The 19,542-nt window shown below is 37.4% G+C and overlaps 2 protein-coding genes across 2 annotated transcripts in view; both read right to left on the bottom strand.

Moving 5' to 3' along the window:
- The window catches only part of arhgdia (Rho GDP dissociation inhibitor (GDI) alpha), a 27,361-nt gene extending 12,777 nt beyond the window's left edge, over positions 1-14,584 (bottom strand). Inside the window, exon 1 of the mRNA XM_065263118.2 lies at positions 14,435-14,584. The gene's annotated coding sequence lies outside the window, so the exon portion shown is untranslated. The remainder of the gene's footprint in view (positions 1-14,434) is intronic.
- Positions 14,585-15,384: 800 nt separating this feature from the next.
- alyref (Aly/REF export factor) lies at positions 15,385-18,288 on the bottom strand. The gene is made up of 6 exons (XM_065293680.2): positions 17,950-18,288; positions 16,492-16,653; positions 16,247-16,394; positions 16,095-16,161; positions 15,810-16,008; positions 15,385-15,691 (listed from the first exon to the last, which is right to left on the bottom strand). The coding sequence occupies exons 1-6, from the start codon at positions 18,193-18,195 to the stop codon at positions 15,677-15,679; spliced, it is 837 nt and encodes a 278-aa protein (XP_065149752.2). The 5' UTR covers positions 18,196-18,288; the 3' UTR covers positions 15,385-15,676.
- Positions 18,289-19,542: the final 1,254 nt, after the last annotated feature.

The raw sequence follows: 19,542 nt of genomic DNA, 5'->3' as shown, positions 1-19,542 counted from the left end.
AAAAGCGTCTTTTGCAAACATAAAAATGTAAATAAAGGGAGTTATAATTCTCACTATGACAACTAAATATCGTGGCCAAGAAAATGAATTTGTATATAAGTATTATTATTAGGGCTGTAGATTAAGATATTTAATCTAGATTAACCGCATGATTTCATGAGTTAACTATCGATTAATCACAAATTAATCTTTTAGTCTTTAGTCTTTTAACTTTAATCAACATGGGTGTGGACAAATATAGATGCTTTAAGTTTATGCAAATTTATGTTACACCAGCCTGTTTACATTTTCAACAAAACCATCAGCCATTGTTTTGTATATGAATTTTCCTTTCAGAAGACCCCTTTCTTGCTCCATTTCTGTTTGCTGCTGCATCATTTGTGAACTGTGCCGACAAAATTAAATGAGTGTTTTATATTTTGACATTCTCTATTACAAAACTTCAAAACAATGCATGACTTGTTTGAATCATCATTGCTAACCCATTTACTTAGTTAGCAACGATGCTTTTGGGAAATGCACCCCTGTACGTTGTCCATGAATGCCCCTGACGTCCACCGGAAATGTGACGCTCCTTACCATGTTTGAAAGATTCGCTCACAATGCAATGCTAACAGGAGTTAACTTACAGGCTGAGAGTCCGAAGCGGGGGGAATTATGATAATTTCGGTCTTGTCTAGATCACCAATCCCAGGAAGTTAACTGTTGCCAACAATCTGTGTGTTTGTTGTAGTCCAAAAATCCAGATTTATGTTGGAGACGACAACTCGCGTCATTGTTTACTTTGGGGTTTGTACCTTTTGCATATCGTAAACATGTACTAACACACACTTACACACCAAAGGATCCGACCAACGATTTTGATTAACCCGCCCGCAACTCGGACCGCAAAAAAAAATATTGTACCCAACCCGCATTTTTTAAAAGTAGTAACTGTTTAAAAAAGTTAATTGCCATCTTTATTTCAAACGACCCGACTGACCGCGACCCCGAATATCATTACAAATATTTTTGGATGACTCGTAACCGCGGGTGACCGCAGGCACCCGCTCATTTCGGAACGACCCCACATCACTGATAAGAGCTCTTTAAAAACGAATTTAAAAAACTGTTTTTTGTGGATAGGTTTTGTAACACAAATAAATAATGTGCAACAAAAGGAATGTTCAGTGTGGACTGAAGTTTGTAACAAATACAAACCACTGCCATGCTTCTGCGGTCTTGTGGCCAAAACAAAAGGCCAAAACAACACTACACATGGGATTTGTATTCGTGTCTTAAATGTTTAAAGTAATAGGACATCAAACGTGACCCTATTGGTGGAAAGTGCCACTTGTGTTTTGTCTTTAGGGGCTGCAGATTTACAGATTTGTTACCCTTGAGAGCCTCTTATGGTCATCAGAAGAGAAAATCTACTTGAACACCAGCAGCATAAACACTTCCTATAAACCAGGCAACCCGTTGCAAACAAAGAATTAATATCTGCCATCTTAAACCGATGTAATGAGGACCACATATGAAGATCCAGCAATAATATAAAGCCTCGCAGCTTACAGTGTACTAGAACATTATTACTAGCCTTTAGATATTGAAACAAGATGTTGTTTGCGTAGCACTTCTCAAGACTTTTTCCCTCTTTAATCATACCACCTTTACTATCATGCATGCCCGATGCTTGGACCTGATACACAGCGGCACCTGTGCAGAAAACGCAAGTTCGAGCACACGTTTTCCTCTTCAACCCTGCTGTTTTCTTCTTCTTCTCTCTCATTACCTTGTTTTTAAAATGGCCTAATCTGTAATTACTAAAATGTTGCAAGGAGCAATAAAACAGTGTTATGTTACAAAGTCTTCAAAGTCGTTTTTCTTAGTCTTGGCAGTGCACTGGTTGGGTCAAGGCCAGTCAGGAACTTAGATAACAGCGCATTGCTTTTTCCATTCTGGACCTCCGTACTCCCATGACAGTGAAAAGGACGCTCAGCCAACAGTGTGTTTTGGCACAATGACCCAAGGGATTTGTTTTAAAGCAAGACTCTGAGATGATAAATACTGATGAAAATAAGCCATTTTAACAGTCATATTAGCATTAAACTATGATGCTCATCAGTGGTCACATGATTCGATTATGATTTTATGTCACTGATTCGATTCAATACAAGAAAGAGAGCGGTTATCTCCACCAACGATGTGATGTTTGCCCATAAATCAGACATTTCTTTGATGCAATTACGATTAGATTAATTTATTGAAACTTTAACTGTACATTCACACTGGGCGTAAGTGTTAACGCTTTACGGAAGGCTTGTCTGAAGCGTGGCCAACAGCGAATCACAGTGGCTGCTACAAATGATCTGGTCTTCCATAAACGTAATTTGCTGGCTCTGCCTAGGTTATTTGCGTAAGCCGATCTGATTGGCTGATGCATGCGTTGCCGCTTGAAAAGTTGAGAAATGTTCTACTTCTGCTGCAAGCAACGGCACTGACGCCACGCCGACGTATCCACAATTTAGTTCGGCAAAGCATGACGTCACCCATTAAAGGAATAGTCTACTCATTTTCAATATTAAACTATGTTATTACCTTTACTAAGAAGAGTTGATACATCCCTCTATCATCTGTGTGCGTGCACGTAAGCGCTGGAGCGTGCTGCGACACTTCGATAGCATTTAGCTTAGCCCCATTCATTCAATGGTATCAACCAGAGATAAAGTTAGAAGTGACCAAACACATCAACGTTTTTCCTATTTAAGACCAGTAGTTATACGAGCAAGTTTGGTGGTACAAAATAAAACGTAGCGCTTTTCTAAGCGGATTTAAAAGAGGAACTATATTGTATGGCGTAATAGCACTTTTGGGAGTACTTCAACTCGGCGCAGTAACACCCTCCCTCTCCCATAATACTAACCCTCTCATAATGGGAGAGGGAGAAGGGGAGCGGACTTTTCAGGCGAGTCGAAGTACTCCCAAAAGTGCTATTACGCCATAAAATATAGTTCCTCTTTTAAATCCGCTTAGAAACAAACTAAGAAAAATTTACTTTTTTAATTGAAGAAAAATAAATTATGAGGGAAAATGTCACAAAAAACAAGCTTACGATGGCAACAGTCAAAGTCTTTACTGTTTCAGCTGGTGCTGCTGACAAAGGTTTTCTGCCAATCTGTTCAATCCATTTTCCAAATACAAAATATTTCCACACCCACGATTTATGTCCAATAGCAGTCACAACATCTTCTGTCTCTTTCGCTGTGTTTTCGCTACTACAACCGTGTTGTTGCTGCATTGCATTCACTTGCTGACACTAGCACACGAAAATAAATGAAAATCCATGCGTTGGCAAAAATGCCAAAGGAATAAGCACGCGGAGAGTGTCAAAATATAGGTACCTCATATCGATATTTTAAACGTGGCATCGATGATTGATGCATCAATCCATATCGATATATTGTTACACCCCTAATAATAGTAATTATTATTATTACTACTACTAGTTATTATTATTACAAAAATATGAGTGGAGTATGATAGCAACTCTTTTTTCGATGGCTGGTGGCAATAATAATTAATAACGACAAACATACAATCTGTTTCAGCAAACCGAGAGCCTGCCGTGAACCCATTTCATCTGAACTCATTCATGTCCAGATTACATCACTTTAGTAGATGGGCCCTCAGGAGTCGCTGCCAACAGTATAAACCATTGTTAGCTATTTGGCAGTCGTCTCCATGTCATTAATACGCAGGAGAGAGCACAGGGTAATTTCACACAGCTGACTGAGATGGGCTAGCCATTGAACATGGCTGTAATACAGTTATTTTTCTTCGTTAGAGCAAGCAGCGTGTATGTAACCGAGGGAATCAAGCTGAAGATTCATGAAAAGACTAACTTTTTGTATTGTATGTGCGGTTAGAAAAGGCAACGTGAGCCGTCACTGCCAGGTTGTGCACTTGACCGTGGATATAATGACATGAACTTGACGCATTCTCTGCCCACTTTTCCTCCATTCTGTTTGGCTTGGGTCAACTGTGTAATTGGTGATTATCCAGTGCTAACATTTAACATGTCAAGGGGTTATAAAGTCTATGATAAGGGTTTGTTACTGAGCAACAATAATCCTGATAAGATTATCAAGAGAGGATTAGTGCTAATTAAAAGTGGGCAGTGTTGGTAAGAGGGTTGGGATGCCAAACTGTGTCAGGTAAAGAGGATTTCCCTGACAAAAACCATCCTTATGATATTTAATTATAAGGTTTACTGAGGACAGCAAAGATTACACCTCTCTGAATAATACAGACTATAAAATCTAAACTGATAGACAACCCTTAACTATTATTGAGATTTGTGACAGTTCGCTCTACATAAAAATATCTGGACAAAGACATCAGCTAGCATTCCCAATGGACAGCTGCTTCACTTGATCAGTTTATCAATTCAACCCATGAAAAACAAAAACAAAACAATGAAACATACGAAGAGCTTCATGCTAAATCATGCTAACATCATTCTAACTTCATGCTAAATCATGCTAACATCAATCTAACTTCATACTAAATCATGCTAACTTCATGCTAAGTCATGCTAGCTTCATGCTAAATCATGTTAACATAATGCTAAATCACACTAACAACATGGTAAATCATGCTAACTTCATGCTAGCTTCATGATAAATCATGCTAGCTTCATGCTAACTTCATGTTAAATCTTGTTAAATCATAGGCAATCCTGACGTTTTTCATTAGTAGAACAATACAAAGGATATTTGCCAAAAAACATACTGCTCTGTCATATAATGCATACAAGTCAACAGATCCGCCACTTTCAGCGTTAAAAGCAGATATATCCGATTCAAAAGTTATCTCCATGACTTCTGGTGACATGTTGAGGTCTTGTGAAGCAAATCGATCGTTTTTTTGCAAGAAATTAATGTTATTTACAACATTATTAATGTTAATCCAATCAACCTCTCGGCGCCCCCTATAGAGTGGGAGCGTAAAGCACACTTCCTGCTTGGCAGAGGCTCTGTATTAACACTAATAATGTTAAATTGTAAATCTAATGTCAAGCCACCAAACAAATAATTAAATATTCTGGTTCGGTCCTAATGCAGACTATAAGACCACATCATAAATAGGGGTTTACTTCTGCAAATCAGATTTAAACCAACTTTAAATCGTGAACCAGATTTGGCTCACACTAAACGAAGGTAAACTGAATCATAAGCACCAGAAACTAGTTGTACACAAACATGGACAAATACACTGCTTCATGTTCTTAGAAAACAATTTGGTTATTATATTTATTGGTTCTTTCTAACCCCAAAATAGCTGGTAGAAAACTGAAAAAAAGACAAACCAAAACCTGAGTCTTAGGAGGCTAAACATCAACTCACAAATCATCTATAACAATCTTTAAAAGATTTAAGCACTGATAGTAGTGTTTTGTAATGCAGATTGTTGCTATGAAGATTGCTGGTGTTAATTAAACCTAATCCAGTGTCAGGAGATAGAGAGAGATAGTAAAGCTGGTGTTTTTCACTCCACTTGTTCCACATGCAAGTGATCCAGAAATTCTTCTGCTCGTGATCTATGAACAACACCCATAACACACACAGGCATAATTAGTCGTCTACCTAACTGAATAAATGAAACAATGTCCATTAAGTGTGGATTCATAAATGTTTCCTACAATGATCTACGCAATTGCTCATATTCATCTTAACTCTTGAAATGGCACACTTGAACTTGTGTTTTAAATAGAGTAACCTGCATATATGGAAACACTGCCATCAAATACTTCAACTACTATTACACCAACTTCTGTGAACCCTGAAGAACTTGGAGACAACATACATAAGACATGCTTGTCTGTTAAAATGTCACATGTCGACTCTATGGATTGTTGGGAATACCCAATGCAGACGCACTGCATTAAAATAGTCCTCCTTTCTTACTTAACCTTGATTGTATAGCTTTACAACCTTTGCTGTATGAAAAAAATCATTGCATAAAATGTAATATTATTAAGAAACAAAAGAATGTAATGAAAAGAACATTGAGAACCAATAAAAGACTAGAAAAACATGACCTTAACAAAGTTAATGCTCATCTTACAGCCACAAAAGTGGCAGAACAACAATTCAATCTTAACTATGGGGTCATGATGTGTGACCACAACAGTACAGGGGAATTATGAGCATTACTCAAGCATTTACTCAGTTTGGCCAGAGACCAGGAAGACTGAATGTTATTGGGTGGATGAGTCAGTATGGGAACAATTTAAACATACCACAACACCCCAGGGCTTTACGCTAGGCTAAATTACAATGTTTGTGCATTTAAACTTTACAATAACATTGTTAAACCAAACACTAAACCTTTTTACATACGTGTTTTAGTTCAGACTACTCTACTTAAGAGGTTATGTGGAGGTAGATTTGTTCTGTACAGCTTTACGTTTAAGTTAAGAAAACAATTGTTTAAAGTGATGTATGATAAAGACAGTCTGGAAAATTCCAGTGTAAACAAGAGGAACTTTGTTAATGTGCTGCTTCGACTCTGCCTGGAAGTTAGGGAATACTTCAGTTCAGCTATAAACAGTCTATTCTTTTCCAATGAGCGCTTCCTTGAGAAAAAATGTGTACACAAATCCTACACAAATAGCTCATCTCATTTGAGAATTGACAAGAATTGATGCCGACAGACTTTGTCATTACCATGTTGCTAAGCCAATGCAACAATGTTTAAAATAGCAAAAAATATAAAACACAGAAATATTGGGTATAACTAGGGCTGCACATTTTTAACATAACAGCAGATTATTCGTGTTAATATTGTAATTGTGTTCATTATTATAGTCGATTAATAGTTTTTACATTGACATTTTGAAATGTTTTATAACTTTGTGAATTAACTGCACGGTAAATTCGAAACATCCAAAACTACATAATAAAATGGAAATAACAAATATTATGGGAGTTATGTTGTAAGTAAAAAATCCAAAATGAATGGCTAAAGGATACATCATCAACTTGCCAATTTTAAAATCTCACTGTATTTGGTGACCAAACATACAGGCAAAACACATAGAAACAAGCACAAATGGACATCTGTAATTGAGAAGTTTGGTGATTATGGAATTTTTTCACCCATAATTGAAATCCAGATTCATTTTTTAATTAATTGTGCAGCCCTAGGCAAAACCATTATAAATAAAAGTAATATATATATAAAAGCATGGTAAATAAATCTAAAATGCTCAATGGAAAGTCAGTTAGAAATGTTTTTTTCAGTTAGAGAAAGTATTTGAATATTTTTTTATTTAATATCATATATATGCCATCACTTTCTCTAACTGAAAAAACATTTCTAACTGACTTTTCATTGAGCATTTTAGATTTATTTACCACGCTTTTCACAATTACCGTATAAAACGACATAAAACACATTAAATGTTGTTCTACAATTTGGCCAAAAATCACATCTTCTTTGGGAACACTGCTTTAAATATTACCTCGTTAGCTAACACACTATCTTTAAAAAAAGCAAAGATTTTTACTTTTTATGTGCTACTTAGGGGTGCTCCGATAAATGCTGATATACGTGGCCGATAACTTTTCTGAATCGCACAACCGATATTTTTCACAGCTATTTCATGTACTACGGCTTTTGATCAGTAAGTCCTTATCGATCTGAAATCACTGTTAGTTTGAATCGTTTATAAAATGCCTTTGAAAAAACAACACTCGTCAAACATAATCATTATTCTTTATTATCATGAAAATACCTGAAAAGATTTGAAGAACCACAATAGAAATATATCCTTAAACAATTTCCTGTGTCACAGCTGCGTGTGTATGGTTCTCGTTCTACAGCGCATATTGAATTTTTGCACAAGAGCGCCCTCTGGCTTTTGGATGTAGCGGCATTTCGCCATAATTAATTTAGAAGCATAGCAAGCATCATCGGCCGATTGATCGGAGCATCCCTAGTACTACTCTGTACCTGGACTACAAACTTAGGTCCGGATTTACAAAACACAAAAAATTAACATGACATCGCAATATTAAAAAGCGCAGATGGCACTGGAAATTTCTACAGGTGATTTACTGACAATGTACACAAGGTGCAACATCTCATATCCATAATGAACAACACAATTTAAGACGTGCTTTTTGGGAGTTACATGATGGTAAATGAGCCAAACTAAAATTATGTTGCGTGATTCTCTTCTCCCATAAATGTTGCGTATGAAAGGGAAACTCTTACATATGCTTATACAATAATAGGGTTGGGTATCGATTCAGATGTTCCAGATCGATTCGATTCACAAGCTATAAAATTTATTCAATTTCGATTCTCGACTCGATTTTTATAATCGATTCAACTCAATGAATATAGATTATATAGAATATTATATAATAGCAGGGAAAAAATTGATTCGTGGCCTGTAAGAATCGATTTTGAATCGACCATGGAAAAAAAAGATTAATAGAAAAATATTATGCAATAAGGTCAGTTGCAAAAATAGCCATGCTAAATTTTTCTCTGCGTGTCTAGTAAATTCTGATAATTTTTTTTTAGGAAAAGAAAAATGGTTGGCGTTAGTGCAAGCTGTTAGTAAATCTGGCCATAAATGTCCTTTTCCACAACAGCTCTATGACAAACAAACCCATCACCTGTGATTGAATCTTGAAATAAAGAGCATCTATTTTACAGCCAAAAGAATGAACGTTTGTGCCAGTCTATGGCACTTTATCTGGATTATGAAAACTTTATGCAATTCATTTGCTTCAAAATCCATTTAATTTGATCTGTTATGAAATTATTAGGACTCAAAACTTCCTCCTCAGTCCAGACAGAGCTGGTGAAAAATCGACAGATTCCAATGCATTCTGACATACACACCTCAGTATAGATTTACTTGTCAGTCACACAACCACAGTTTGAGTTTAAAGGTTGGCTGACAGTTTAATAAATTGAGAGTATAAAGGCGAGGCAGTAAGAAATGTATAGTGCTGATGAAAAGCAGGTCATGACAGAAAGCAGGTGTGTTGGTCAGGTACCTGCTCAGATTTTGACTCCCCAGCAACAAACTTTAGCTCTTATATTTCACACTCATCCCCTGCATCAGAGCATTGTCATTATTGATTTCAGTTTAGGATTAGCTTAGATGACAACAAACATCAGGACAAAGAGCAACTCTACAACAAGCGATGTTAAATGTTAAGAGCCCTAAATGGCCATATTTTACATGTCAGGGGAGAACAGATACCTGTAGATTAGCAACACTGGGGTGTATTTGCATCCATGGCCCTTATGCTGTAGAAAGCTTGAGAAAAGACAGGGAAAACAGAAGCAAGCTGACAGGAATAGATCATAATGGCCCCCACTTGAACAAGTCGCACCCTGCCTTGGCTCTTGTCAAACACGCAAGTGGTGTTAGGGGGGAAGGGGGAATTGGGGGTGGAGCAAAGGCAAACCCCTTTCGACATACAAATCTACAGAACTATGCCACAAGGTTTAAACTACACCAAAAAGCGGATGCATGTATGCCCTGATGCTTCTTCGTATTCTTTCCACTTCCTGTTTCATCAGTTTCCTGTCCCAGATCTCTTCCACATAATGTAAGCTAGCTTATATAGCACAGAGGCTAACAAGAGGGGTTAAAAACAAAATGTAAAGTTTTAAGGATGATAAGATAAAAGAACTACAAAAAAGCTTTACTTCTCACATAAACGTTACGGTAAGTTTTACAACTGTACATCAAACCTAGAATTTATGTTTATTAAAACATTTTAGCAACGTATATTGCTGTTAAATATTATGTTACATATGAATAACATTTAAAGAAATGGTTTGTTTTAAGCAATGCTGTATAAACCTCAAACTGGATAAGCTATTTTTTACAGCATTTTCTTGTATTAATGATTTATGAAATACAACCATATGGTTAAAATGATAAAAATAAGTCCATTAATATATTAAATACAGTGGCGAACCGTGGGTACTTCAGCTGGGCCTTCAAAATATGCAATGAAGTGCAAATGCCTCTCCATCCATAATACTAGGCTATTTGTATTTCGTTAAATCATACAGTGAACGTGTAAAAATTCTGAGCACGCAAAGTTAAATTACAGAATGGGCATTGTCTGCCTTTAAATGCAGTTTTAAAGTTTAAAATTACTTTAATCTAACTGATAAACACAAATACAGATTCTGCTGCTCTGTAATGACAGGGGCTCTGTAAATTTGCATTTAACAAGCTTAAATTATGTTCTTTAATTTATTTTTTATTTTTTGGAAATATATATTTAGCTGTAGGATACCTTGTTAGCCTTTTTCATAAGGGGAAATATAGCACCCTGCGTTCTCAGTGCACCTCCTTGTGGCTTTTAACTGTTGTTATAAGATATCCAGGGCTCGCAAAATCTCTAGCCCGAGCCCCGAGGGCTACCATAATGTATCTCCGCCCTGCCCATCGAGTATAGCGGGGAAAAAAATATTTGAATGTTTTCGCATTCTCTCAGATTTAGTTAAATAGAAATTATATTGTATGTAATTCGGCGTCGTCTGTCAGTCATTACTATCCTCACGTAACAAGTGAAACTGTCAGGAAGTAAAAGTATAATTAAACCCTTTATTTTACTCGTGTTCGCGTCATATGCACAGTCTCCTTTGCACGCGCTTCTCCCGGCTGTGCTCTTCACGAGTACGCGCTTAAGTTATTTCGTTTTTACCTCAGCCCTACCAAGCTAACCACAACGTCAATCACGTTTTCCGCCATTTACCTCAACCACTCTCACTGCAGAGATTCAGGCCACTAGACTGTATTAATATTAACGGTCTATGATCTTCGCCTTTGGTGTTCAACGGCTGCTCGCATCCAGTTTGTTGCATGCTTAGGACTTCATGAAGGCTTACAATGTTTTGTTTTTTACCCGCCCCCTTGAAATCAAAACGTGATTGGTCGATTTGCCCGTCACTCTCCACACCAAAACACATAGCTTGGCCTTCCCTGGGATTCATGAAGTCCTAACCAATGAATGAGCCAGATAACCGGGCCTTAATAGAGACAGACGATTCTGATTGGATTAGATGTTTTCATGACATGAACCTGACAGTAAGCTTAACGTTAGAACAGATGAGAGAAAATATATTACATGTATTGTATTAAATTGAATTAAATAGAAATTTTAAAATGTAAAAACATATTTTTATTGAATACTATATTATTTATTTGTATTATTATTATAAAAAATCTTTTTATTAATTTGTGTAGGCCTTCTCTGAAGGCGTAGAAGGCCCTGAAGGTTCCCCACTGATTAAATACTATTAAAATATATTAAAATACAGACCGATATAAAAAAATATCGATACGCAAGTCTATTATTTAACACTATTACCTAGGTCTACTACCTTAAATAAGATCAATAATAAAAGCCATGAATAGCTCTGGGAGGACTTACGAAGGTGGTCACATCAGTGACCCATCTTCAATGTAATGGCCAGAACAAAAGTGACCTTTACATGGCTTCACAAAGGCAAGCTCTCTTTGAAGTACGTCTCACTGCTTCGTGTCGGACTGAAAGGTCTCATATAGGAAATTTTGTTCTGTTACTCATCTAATTTATATAACTATACAAATCCTGACAATAACATAAAATAAAAATATTCAGCAATAATTTCTATTAAATCATTTATAAAAATCTACTTTAAAGACAATGCATATAGCTGTAATGCACATAACGAAAAAGACACATTCTTCTTCACATGCGAACAAAAGAAAAAGTTCTTAAATGGTTAAATCATGCAGATGCATGGAAAACAACCCTTTATCAACCTAATTTCCACCTAACAGAGCTGGAATATTAAACTGGCCATGCTGCAATGAGTTATTGTCAGTCCTTCACATTTAAATCTCTACTTGGCTGTAACACCCAAAGAAACACCATGCTGCAGTATTTTACACTGCAGTCATTTTAGGGCAATATAAAAAATGCTTTTATTTGGACAGGTACACCCATTAAACATCCACTGAAGCGGTTTTTGATTGTTTATTATAAATGCATGTACTTATCGCAATTTTTAGAAAACAGGATTAAAGGGATAGTTCACCCAAAAATGAAAATTCTCTCATCATTTACTCACTTTCATGTTGTTACAAACCTGTATAAATTTCTTTATTCTGATAAACACAAAAGGAAGATATTTAGAGGAATGTTTGTAACCAAACAGTTCATGGGCACCATTCATAGTATTTGCTACTATGAAAGTGAATGGGGCTCGTGATCGATTTGATTACAAACATTCATCAAAATATCTTCCTTTTGTGTTTATCAGAATTTTCATTTTTGGGTGAACTATCCCTTTAAGTAGTTGGTCTTCAGTTCACAATGAAACCGATTTAGCAATTAGATTTACTAATTTAATCTAATCTAGTCTTTTAAATATTTTACAGATTATTCAGAAATAACAATCAGTCTGTATATTATTAAAATGAAAAAGCATTAGTCATCATAATTTTATAACAAATGCATTGTGTCTATTATTATAACAACTAATACATTATCATGTAACTATTTCCTATATCAAGCACATCAAAAAGGTAAAAAAAAGGTCAGGGCGTGAAGCGTTTCTTAAAAAAAAATAATCTGCAAGGATTTAAGAATTTAACTAAAACAAATATTTCATACAAATAACAATTTTCCAATGGTTGTACTCAACAGTCATTTTAAACACTGAGGCGGCCAGCAGACACCGCCCTGACAAACTCCCTAGAGACTGAATTACCCAACATACTATGGCCAAGGCATTCATGAATATTAATTTTCTCCCGGCGACACATCTTTGAATTTTGCCGAAGCGTTGTCACGTAATATCTTTCATATTCATGAGCAAAGCCTTTGCCACAAAATCATTCGCTAGCCACTGCTGCCTTTTAGCCAATCAGCATGACCTCATGGGTGAACGTCACACGCCATGTAATTAAAATTCGTGTGTTAATCTTACAACATAGTAGGATTCGTAAACTAGATGCCGAAAGAAGGAACTAGAATAAAATCGCGCCACTCGCGAGTCTCGCTCAACACAGGAAGGAAAGAAGCTTTGATTTGTCGCGGCTTTTCAACCGGTCGCTTTGCGAATAAAGTCTTAAGCCATTTTGAAATAATATTCATACACAAAACACATAAAATGGTTGTGTAATTAAGTTACTTCCTAATAACATTACTGAATTAAGGCTAGGACAGGCAGGATAATTGACACCTCACAAAAGCGCAATTAGCGCCAAATCCACGTAAAGTGAACATATACTTAAAAAACCGGTCCCAGGCTCAATAAAATTAATCGGGATAAAATTTTATAAAAGGAAAAGAAACACAGAAAAAACATAACAATGGTGTTCACCTCATGTCGCCCACATCATGACATCTTCCCTACAGCCATTCATCTGTTTTATAACCAACGCTAAATAATTGATCGGTTATTATACCCGAGGCAAATTGTTAGACATAACGTAGCACATTTGCAAAAAGAAAAGTATTTTGCTTCGAGTGTCAGGCTAAACTTGCAGTTTCGATCCAGGAAGTTCCTCCTCATGCTAGCAGGCTAATGTTGCTAATAACCGACAATCATTTCCAGCAGCAGGAAGTAAAAAATCTTTAAGCTTTTTGTCAAGTTCAAACATCCACAGATTAGATTCATTTACAGCTAAACAATCGATTAACTGTTATGTGCATGTTTATCTTGACGTTAGCAATTTAAGCAGCAGAAGATACAAGTTTAAGAAAATGCTTTAGACTTCTTGGCCCTTTATTTTCACGTCAATACCTTTACAAGAGAGTATTTTAATGGATTGTCAGATATAACTCTTAAAAATATAGGTGATGGATTAAGGGTACAAAACAATATTTAAAAATCCTACATTTTTACTTTCCCTACTAACGTTATCATATCCATCAGAAAACATCCTGTCAAAAACATATTTTTTTAGAAAACATAGATCCAGATGTTGAACCAAGTCTTGTTCGTAAAAAAATAAAATATAAACAGGCAAAAGCTTACGCTCGTTTACTTTAATGTTCAGTCACAGACTATTAGACAACGCCTGATAATCAATTCAGACAAGACTGAGGTGCCAAGATCGTGATACAAATTGGACTTAATGACCAATAATCTCGGATCTAAGTCATACAATTAGAAATATATTTGATGTTTTGTTTATCGTTTCTAAAAACCATTGTAAACGTACTTAATGCGGCAGGCAGGAAATACATGCATCAACTTGCTGTCTTGTGTCAACCTGCCATTGCTGAGTAACGTTAGCTACGAAAGACGCAAAACTACATGAGAAAACGTCAATGCAACCTTCAACGTCACCTTAAATTTTCTCGGTGTATAAAGTGCTATCTAATGTGAAATGTATCTTTCGAAAACTTACCGTAAACCTGCGGCTACGGCGAGTCAATAGGTTAGAGTGAGCTTCCCTGACTTCTCAATGGCGCGACGAGGGAGCGGTGGCGATGCCAGAGCGCGACACACTTCCGGGAATACCGACGAGCACGAGCACGTCATGCCAGACTACGCTTTCTGCGCATGCTCACTGACAGAGAACCAAACGCAGCAGCGACATGCTGATTCTTTGCGAATAATAATACAATGATTTCTCAACTAATATTACTAAAAATGTTACCGAATCCCAGCATACGAATCCTTTGGCTAATACACTGTATAAATTTAATTGACAAAGATTAATTAAATGACTAAAACAATTCACAACTGTTTGTAGGCACACATTAAATAAAATAGGCAACAAAAACGTTTGGGCGTGCCCGTTCCCTTTGGATTACTTGAAATTTTCATTGTTGGTCTGTAAACCCAAGTCAGTCGTTATTGTATCATTTAACACATTAAAATAGATTTTAATAGAAAGGCTATCAAGCTCAGTATATCAGCTACAAGCGTAGACTGATGTTAATTTATGTATACATTAAAGTCAATGTGATTTGTTTACAAATAACAAGATCAACTTAAAGACTAACTACCCATAGTTCATTACACCAAATGTTTCATTTACGCTCAATTCGTTGCAAACATTTACACAGTAATATATTTGTAATTGAGACGATGCTTAACATATCTGTGTGTTTAGCAGAACAATGAAAACTTGAGTAAATTGACTACTCAATTTGGGTGTTATTCACTGATCTATATAAATCAGTGATGTTATTCCCCTTTAAAGCCAGTCATAAATCAAGAAAACACTCAAGCAGTAGACAGCTCACAAATGTAAAACCAAATGGAGTCAACATTTTTAAAGCAAGTTAAATCACTTTCCAGCGATTCTTATGAAATCTTAGAGCATGTATAAAAGAGGAAGCAGAAGCATAATGTGGTTACTAAATACTGCAGGTTTTATTACAATGATCTACAGAAGGATGGTTAAAATAAACCCATCCCAATATCCTACAGTCCAACCAGGTTTTTCTCAAAAAGGAACCAAAACAAAAATAAAATAAAAGTAGGTATAAAACAAGCAATTTTAAAAGGAGAAAACGCTCAGTACACAATTTTTAAATCACTTTGAAGACATGTAAAACATCCGGCATGTTCAAAGCTATAACAATGACAGTCACTCTCCCATGTCAGCACAGTGGGGGAAAGCAGCATGTTGTGTTGGTATTTAGCTGGTATCCATCTGTATAAAAAAAAGAAAAAAAAAAAAGGGAGATTAGTCACTATTAAGGCACAATACTACAATTTTTTGGAGAAGACACTATTTAAAGCAATGAGAAGGCATTTACACTAAAACATACCCTAGCATTGTAGGCATCTAGCTGGGCATCCAGCTCTTCTGCTGAAAGTTGCTGTTTGTTGCCACTGCCACCTCTTCCTCCTCGTCCCCGGCCTCTGGATCCTCCTCCACCACCGCCGCCACGTCCTCCCCGGCCCTTTTGTGTGCTGAAAGTTCCAATTCTGTTTCTGTTCATACCGCCACCACCTCCACGATTTAGACTTTAGAAAGAACAGGAAAACAAACTTAGTAAAAAAAAAGGGAGTAAAGGGCAGTGTAAAAAAAAAAAATCATCATTCATCCTTACCCCTGCATCGGAGGCCGTCTCTGTGCATCGATCTGTGACGTAACAAGCTGTATGTTCATAGGACGACCTGAAAGAAACAAAGGATGAAAAAAATTAAACACTCCATCCAATTACACTCCACAAGCCTGAACTGTAACAACTATCATACATACCATCAAGAGGAACCCCATTGTACTGCTTCATAGCTTTCAAAGCATCAGCTTTCCTCTCAAAGTGAACATCTGCAGTGCCAAGGCTGCGTCCCGACCGATCGTAATGGACAGCTGCCTTCTTCAAAGTGCCAAATTCCGCAAAGAGCTCCTGTAGTTAAAAAAAAAAAAAAAAAAAAAAAAAAAAAAGTTTAGACAAAAACAAAAATCACACAAACCATCCATTGCACAACTTAAAATTCAAGTACCTGAATGTCTGCATCAGAGACGCCAAAGTCAAGATTGGACACGAGGAGTTTCCCTCCGGTTTCCACGCCAGCTCCGCTGCCTCCGCCGCCACCACCTCCGGCGTTCACACTGTAGCCGTTGTCAAACAGGTCATGCTGCCACTTGTCTGGGAGCTGCTTGGGCTGCAACAGATGAGAGAGAACGCACCTGCTGACTTCGGGTCCCCAGTCCACTCGGCTGGGTGTTGGGGCAAGCAGGGGGCTCCACTTCGAGGCCAGGGGCACCCAGTGCGCTCACTGTAATTTCCAGCAGTCCCTGCCCACCCCATCACGTCAAGCAAGTAAACCAATGCAGGACACAAAACAGACGGTACATCGCCATCTCCTGAACGGAGTTGGGAATTTAGTTCTAGCTTTACGGAGTACACACCCCACTGGATCTTCATAGAGATCCCTAAATTAAGGATTTAACTTGAGCTAAATTTGCATTCATGCATTACATATAGAAGTAACAAAATAAGAGCAAATTAATATCAACGGATACACTGCAGCGTATTGTTGTAAACACCAATATACCCTTGATAAATTGCCCACCCTCCTGGTAGCACCCTGTCTACATCAGCAATTCTCAAGAGTCTTTTTCGCAGTTAACTCCAAATAGATCCCAGCAGGCCTCAGCTGGGTGGATACAGATGTTTGGCTGATATCCAGTAGGTAAAAATCACAGCATGTCCATAGATGATCAAAAAAAAAGGATGTGTTAAAAAACACACAAGTGTCCATGTTGGTTTTGAAACTGGTGTGGAAGCAATGGCGACCGCAGAACGTCCATTTTGTACCCACGCCATTTTGACGTGATTATATAAACAATTCCCTTTACTCTTACACCAATTAATTTTTAGTTGTGAATATAAATAATGGTTAGACCAAGATTGGTAAAGTCCAAGCATCTTGTTGACTTTTAACACTACATTATCATTTAATAATATCTGAGTGAAACCCCTCCCAAACAAAGAGACTTCCACCGAGTGAAGACCTCCTTATAGATTGGATTATTACACCAAAATGACTTGATCTTCAAATCCCAACGAAGGTCGCACGGAGAACAACGCAAGGCCTCTGGGCGTTGTGGAAAACAATGGTGGAAAAACATCGTGTGAATGAAAGGAATCCGTCGTCTTCAAAATGGCGCCGACCGTCGCAGGACAGAGGAAAGCCGCTCCAACCTCGTCGTAGTAGAGAAGGCCGATTCACGAGAGACTTTATTCTCATACGAAAATAAACGGGCTTAGGGAGAGAACACATTTTATGCACAACATACATCTAAAGAGCTTCTCCTCACTACATTCCCAGAGAAACTCCAGGGGCATGTACGTTACAGCGCGCTAGCCGCCATGTTGGCCAGGCAGCCTAAAAAGATAAAAACGGACTTCACACAGGCATGTGGATGTGCCCGTGATTTTCTCCGATTTCTCCTACCCTGCTGTACGGTGTGGGTCTGCTTCTGCCGCGATTCGGGCCCTGGCGGTTCCTCATGGGGCCCGATCCTCCGCCGCGGCCTCCAAAGCCTCCGCCTGTGTTCCCGAGCCGTCCGGCTCCACCGCCGCGGCCGCCGCCTGTGCCTCCGCGGCCACCACGGCCTCCTCTTCCGCCGCGCCCGCCACCGCCGCGCTGCCTGTTTTGCTTGATAATATCGTCTAAGGACATATCCATCTTGTCTGCCATTGTCTGGCCCCTAAGCACTATCGTTAGCTAAAAACAGTACGTGTAAGATACTACGCTGCCCCTGTACTACCACTCGCTCACGAGAAAGGAAATAACGTCGTTTGCGCCTGCGCTACATTTATAGCGGGGACGTCGATTACGTAAATCAGTGTGATGATCACTTCCTGTTAAGGGTTGCTTTTGAAAGTGAGCAGTGTAAAAAAAAAAAAAAAGTGAGCAGTGTAGCATCCTTATTATATTCCAAAATAGTTTAAAGTGTTTTTGCAAAGCCATTGATAAAACGAGAGAGGTCAGAGTGCAATAAAGCTGCTTGATCTTTTTATATTATACGATTTATTGTGATATTGCTCTTAATTATTTTTTCCTTTCTTTTTATGCTCTATTTAAGTTCGCGTAAATTATTATTTCAAATTTATATTTATGTATTTTCTTAGTTTTTTCTAAATAATTGTATTGGTTATACTGTGTTGAGCCTTTCATTTCAATTTCTTCATGTAGAATTAATACATTTGCCTTTATTGTATCTATAATTTTGTATTCAATAAAATAAAATAAAAAATAGTGAGACGTGTAGCTTTTTTCTGTGGGTGTTAATTGGATTTGGCACTAAAGTTTTGATCTAAAGAGCTACTTTAATGTAACCATTTAAATCTGTACTGAATGACATATTAGGTTTACATAAAACGTGCATCAGGCATGCCAATCCTTCTGACCAATACAATTAATTACAATAGATTCCCTAATATTTTCACGTTTCAGTGGGAATCCTGCAAAAACAGTACATGCTTGGATGTTTTCCTTTGTTTTCGTGTAGAGGAGGTAGCTTACATCAGTGGTTCTCAAACGTTTTTAGCATGTGGCCCCCCTTGTGTATGGCGTGTTCCTTCGTAGCCCCCCCCCCCAAAGAAAATTAATGACAAAAACAGTTCTTAAACTCAAAATTTTAATAGTACTGCTTTTGGTTAGTAGCCTTATTTTTTAGGTTTAATTACACAGAAATTATGATAAATTAATGTATTTTATAAAATGTCATTAAACTGGGGCCCCACTGGCACCATGTCACGGCCCCAGTTTGACTGTCCTATAATAATCCTCTACTACACTGAATTAAAAGACAACATCCAAGCATGAAAAGTCTGGGATATACCCCAATTAATTTGAAGCTCATAACTGATTTAAAGCCAACATTCCTTTAAAAGGTCTTCAGGGAGTTTTGTCAAAGCTTTAGTTAGGTCTGAAACACCTAACAAACCATTCTTCTTTGAAATATATTAAAACCTGTCCGTTTCTTATAACCATAAACCTAATAAAGTAAGAACTGAAATGGGCAAATCTTGCTCATATTCT

The sequence above is a fragment of the Paramisgurnus dabryanus genome, chromosome 3 (assembly GCF_030506205.2).
Source record: "Paramisgurnus dabryanus chromosome 3, PD_genome_1.1, whole genome shotgun sequence".
NCBI classification, from domain to species: domain Eukaryota; kingdom Metazoa; phylum Chordata; class Actinopteri; order Cypriniformes; family Cobitidae; genus Paramisgurnus; species Paramisgurnus dabryanus.
Note: the sequence above shows the minus strand (reverse complement) of the source record. Positions and strands in the feature narration are given on the sequence as shown.

Bases quoted from the DNA above. Each gene is read 5' to 3' on its own strand.
- alyref (XM_065293680.2), bottom strand. From the start codon at position 18,195: ATGGCAGACAAGATGGATATGTCCTTAGACGATATTATCAAGCAAAAC. The intron at 16,654-17,949 runs GTAGGAGAAATC...CATCTGTTGCAG, and splicing joins GACCCACACCGTACAGCAGG to CCCAAGCAGCTCCCAGACAA. The intron at 16,162-16,246 runs GTATGTATGATA...TGTTTCTTTCAG, and splicing joins CAATGGGGTTCCTCTTGATG to GTCGTCCTATGAACATACAG.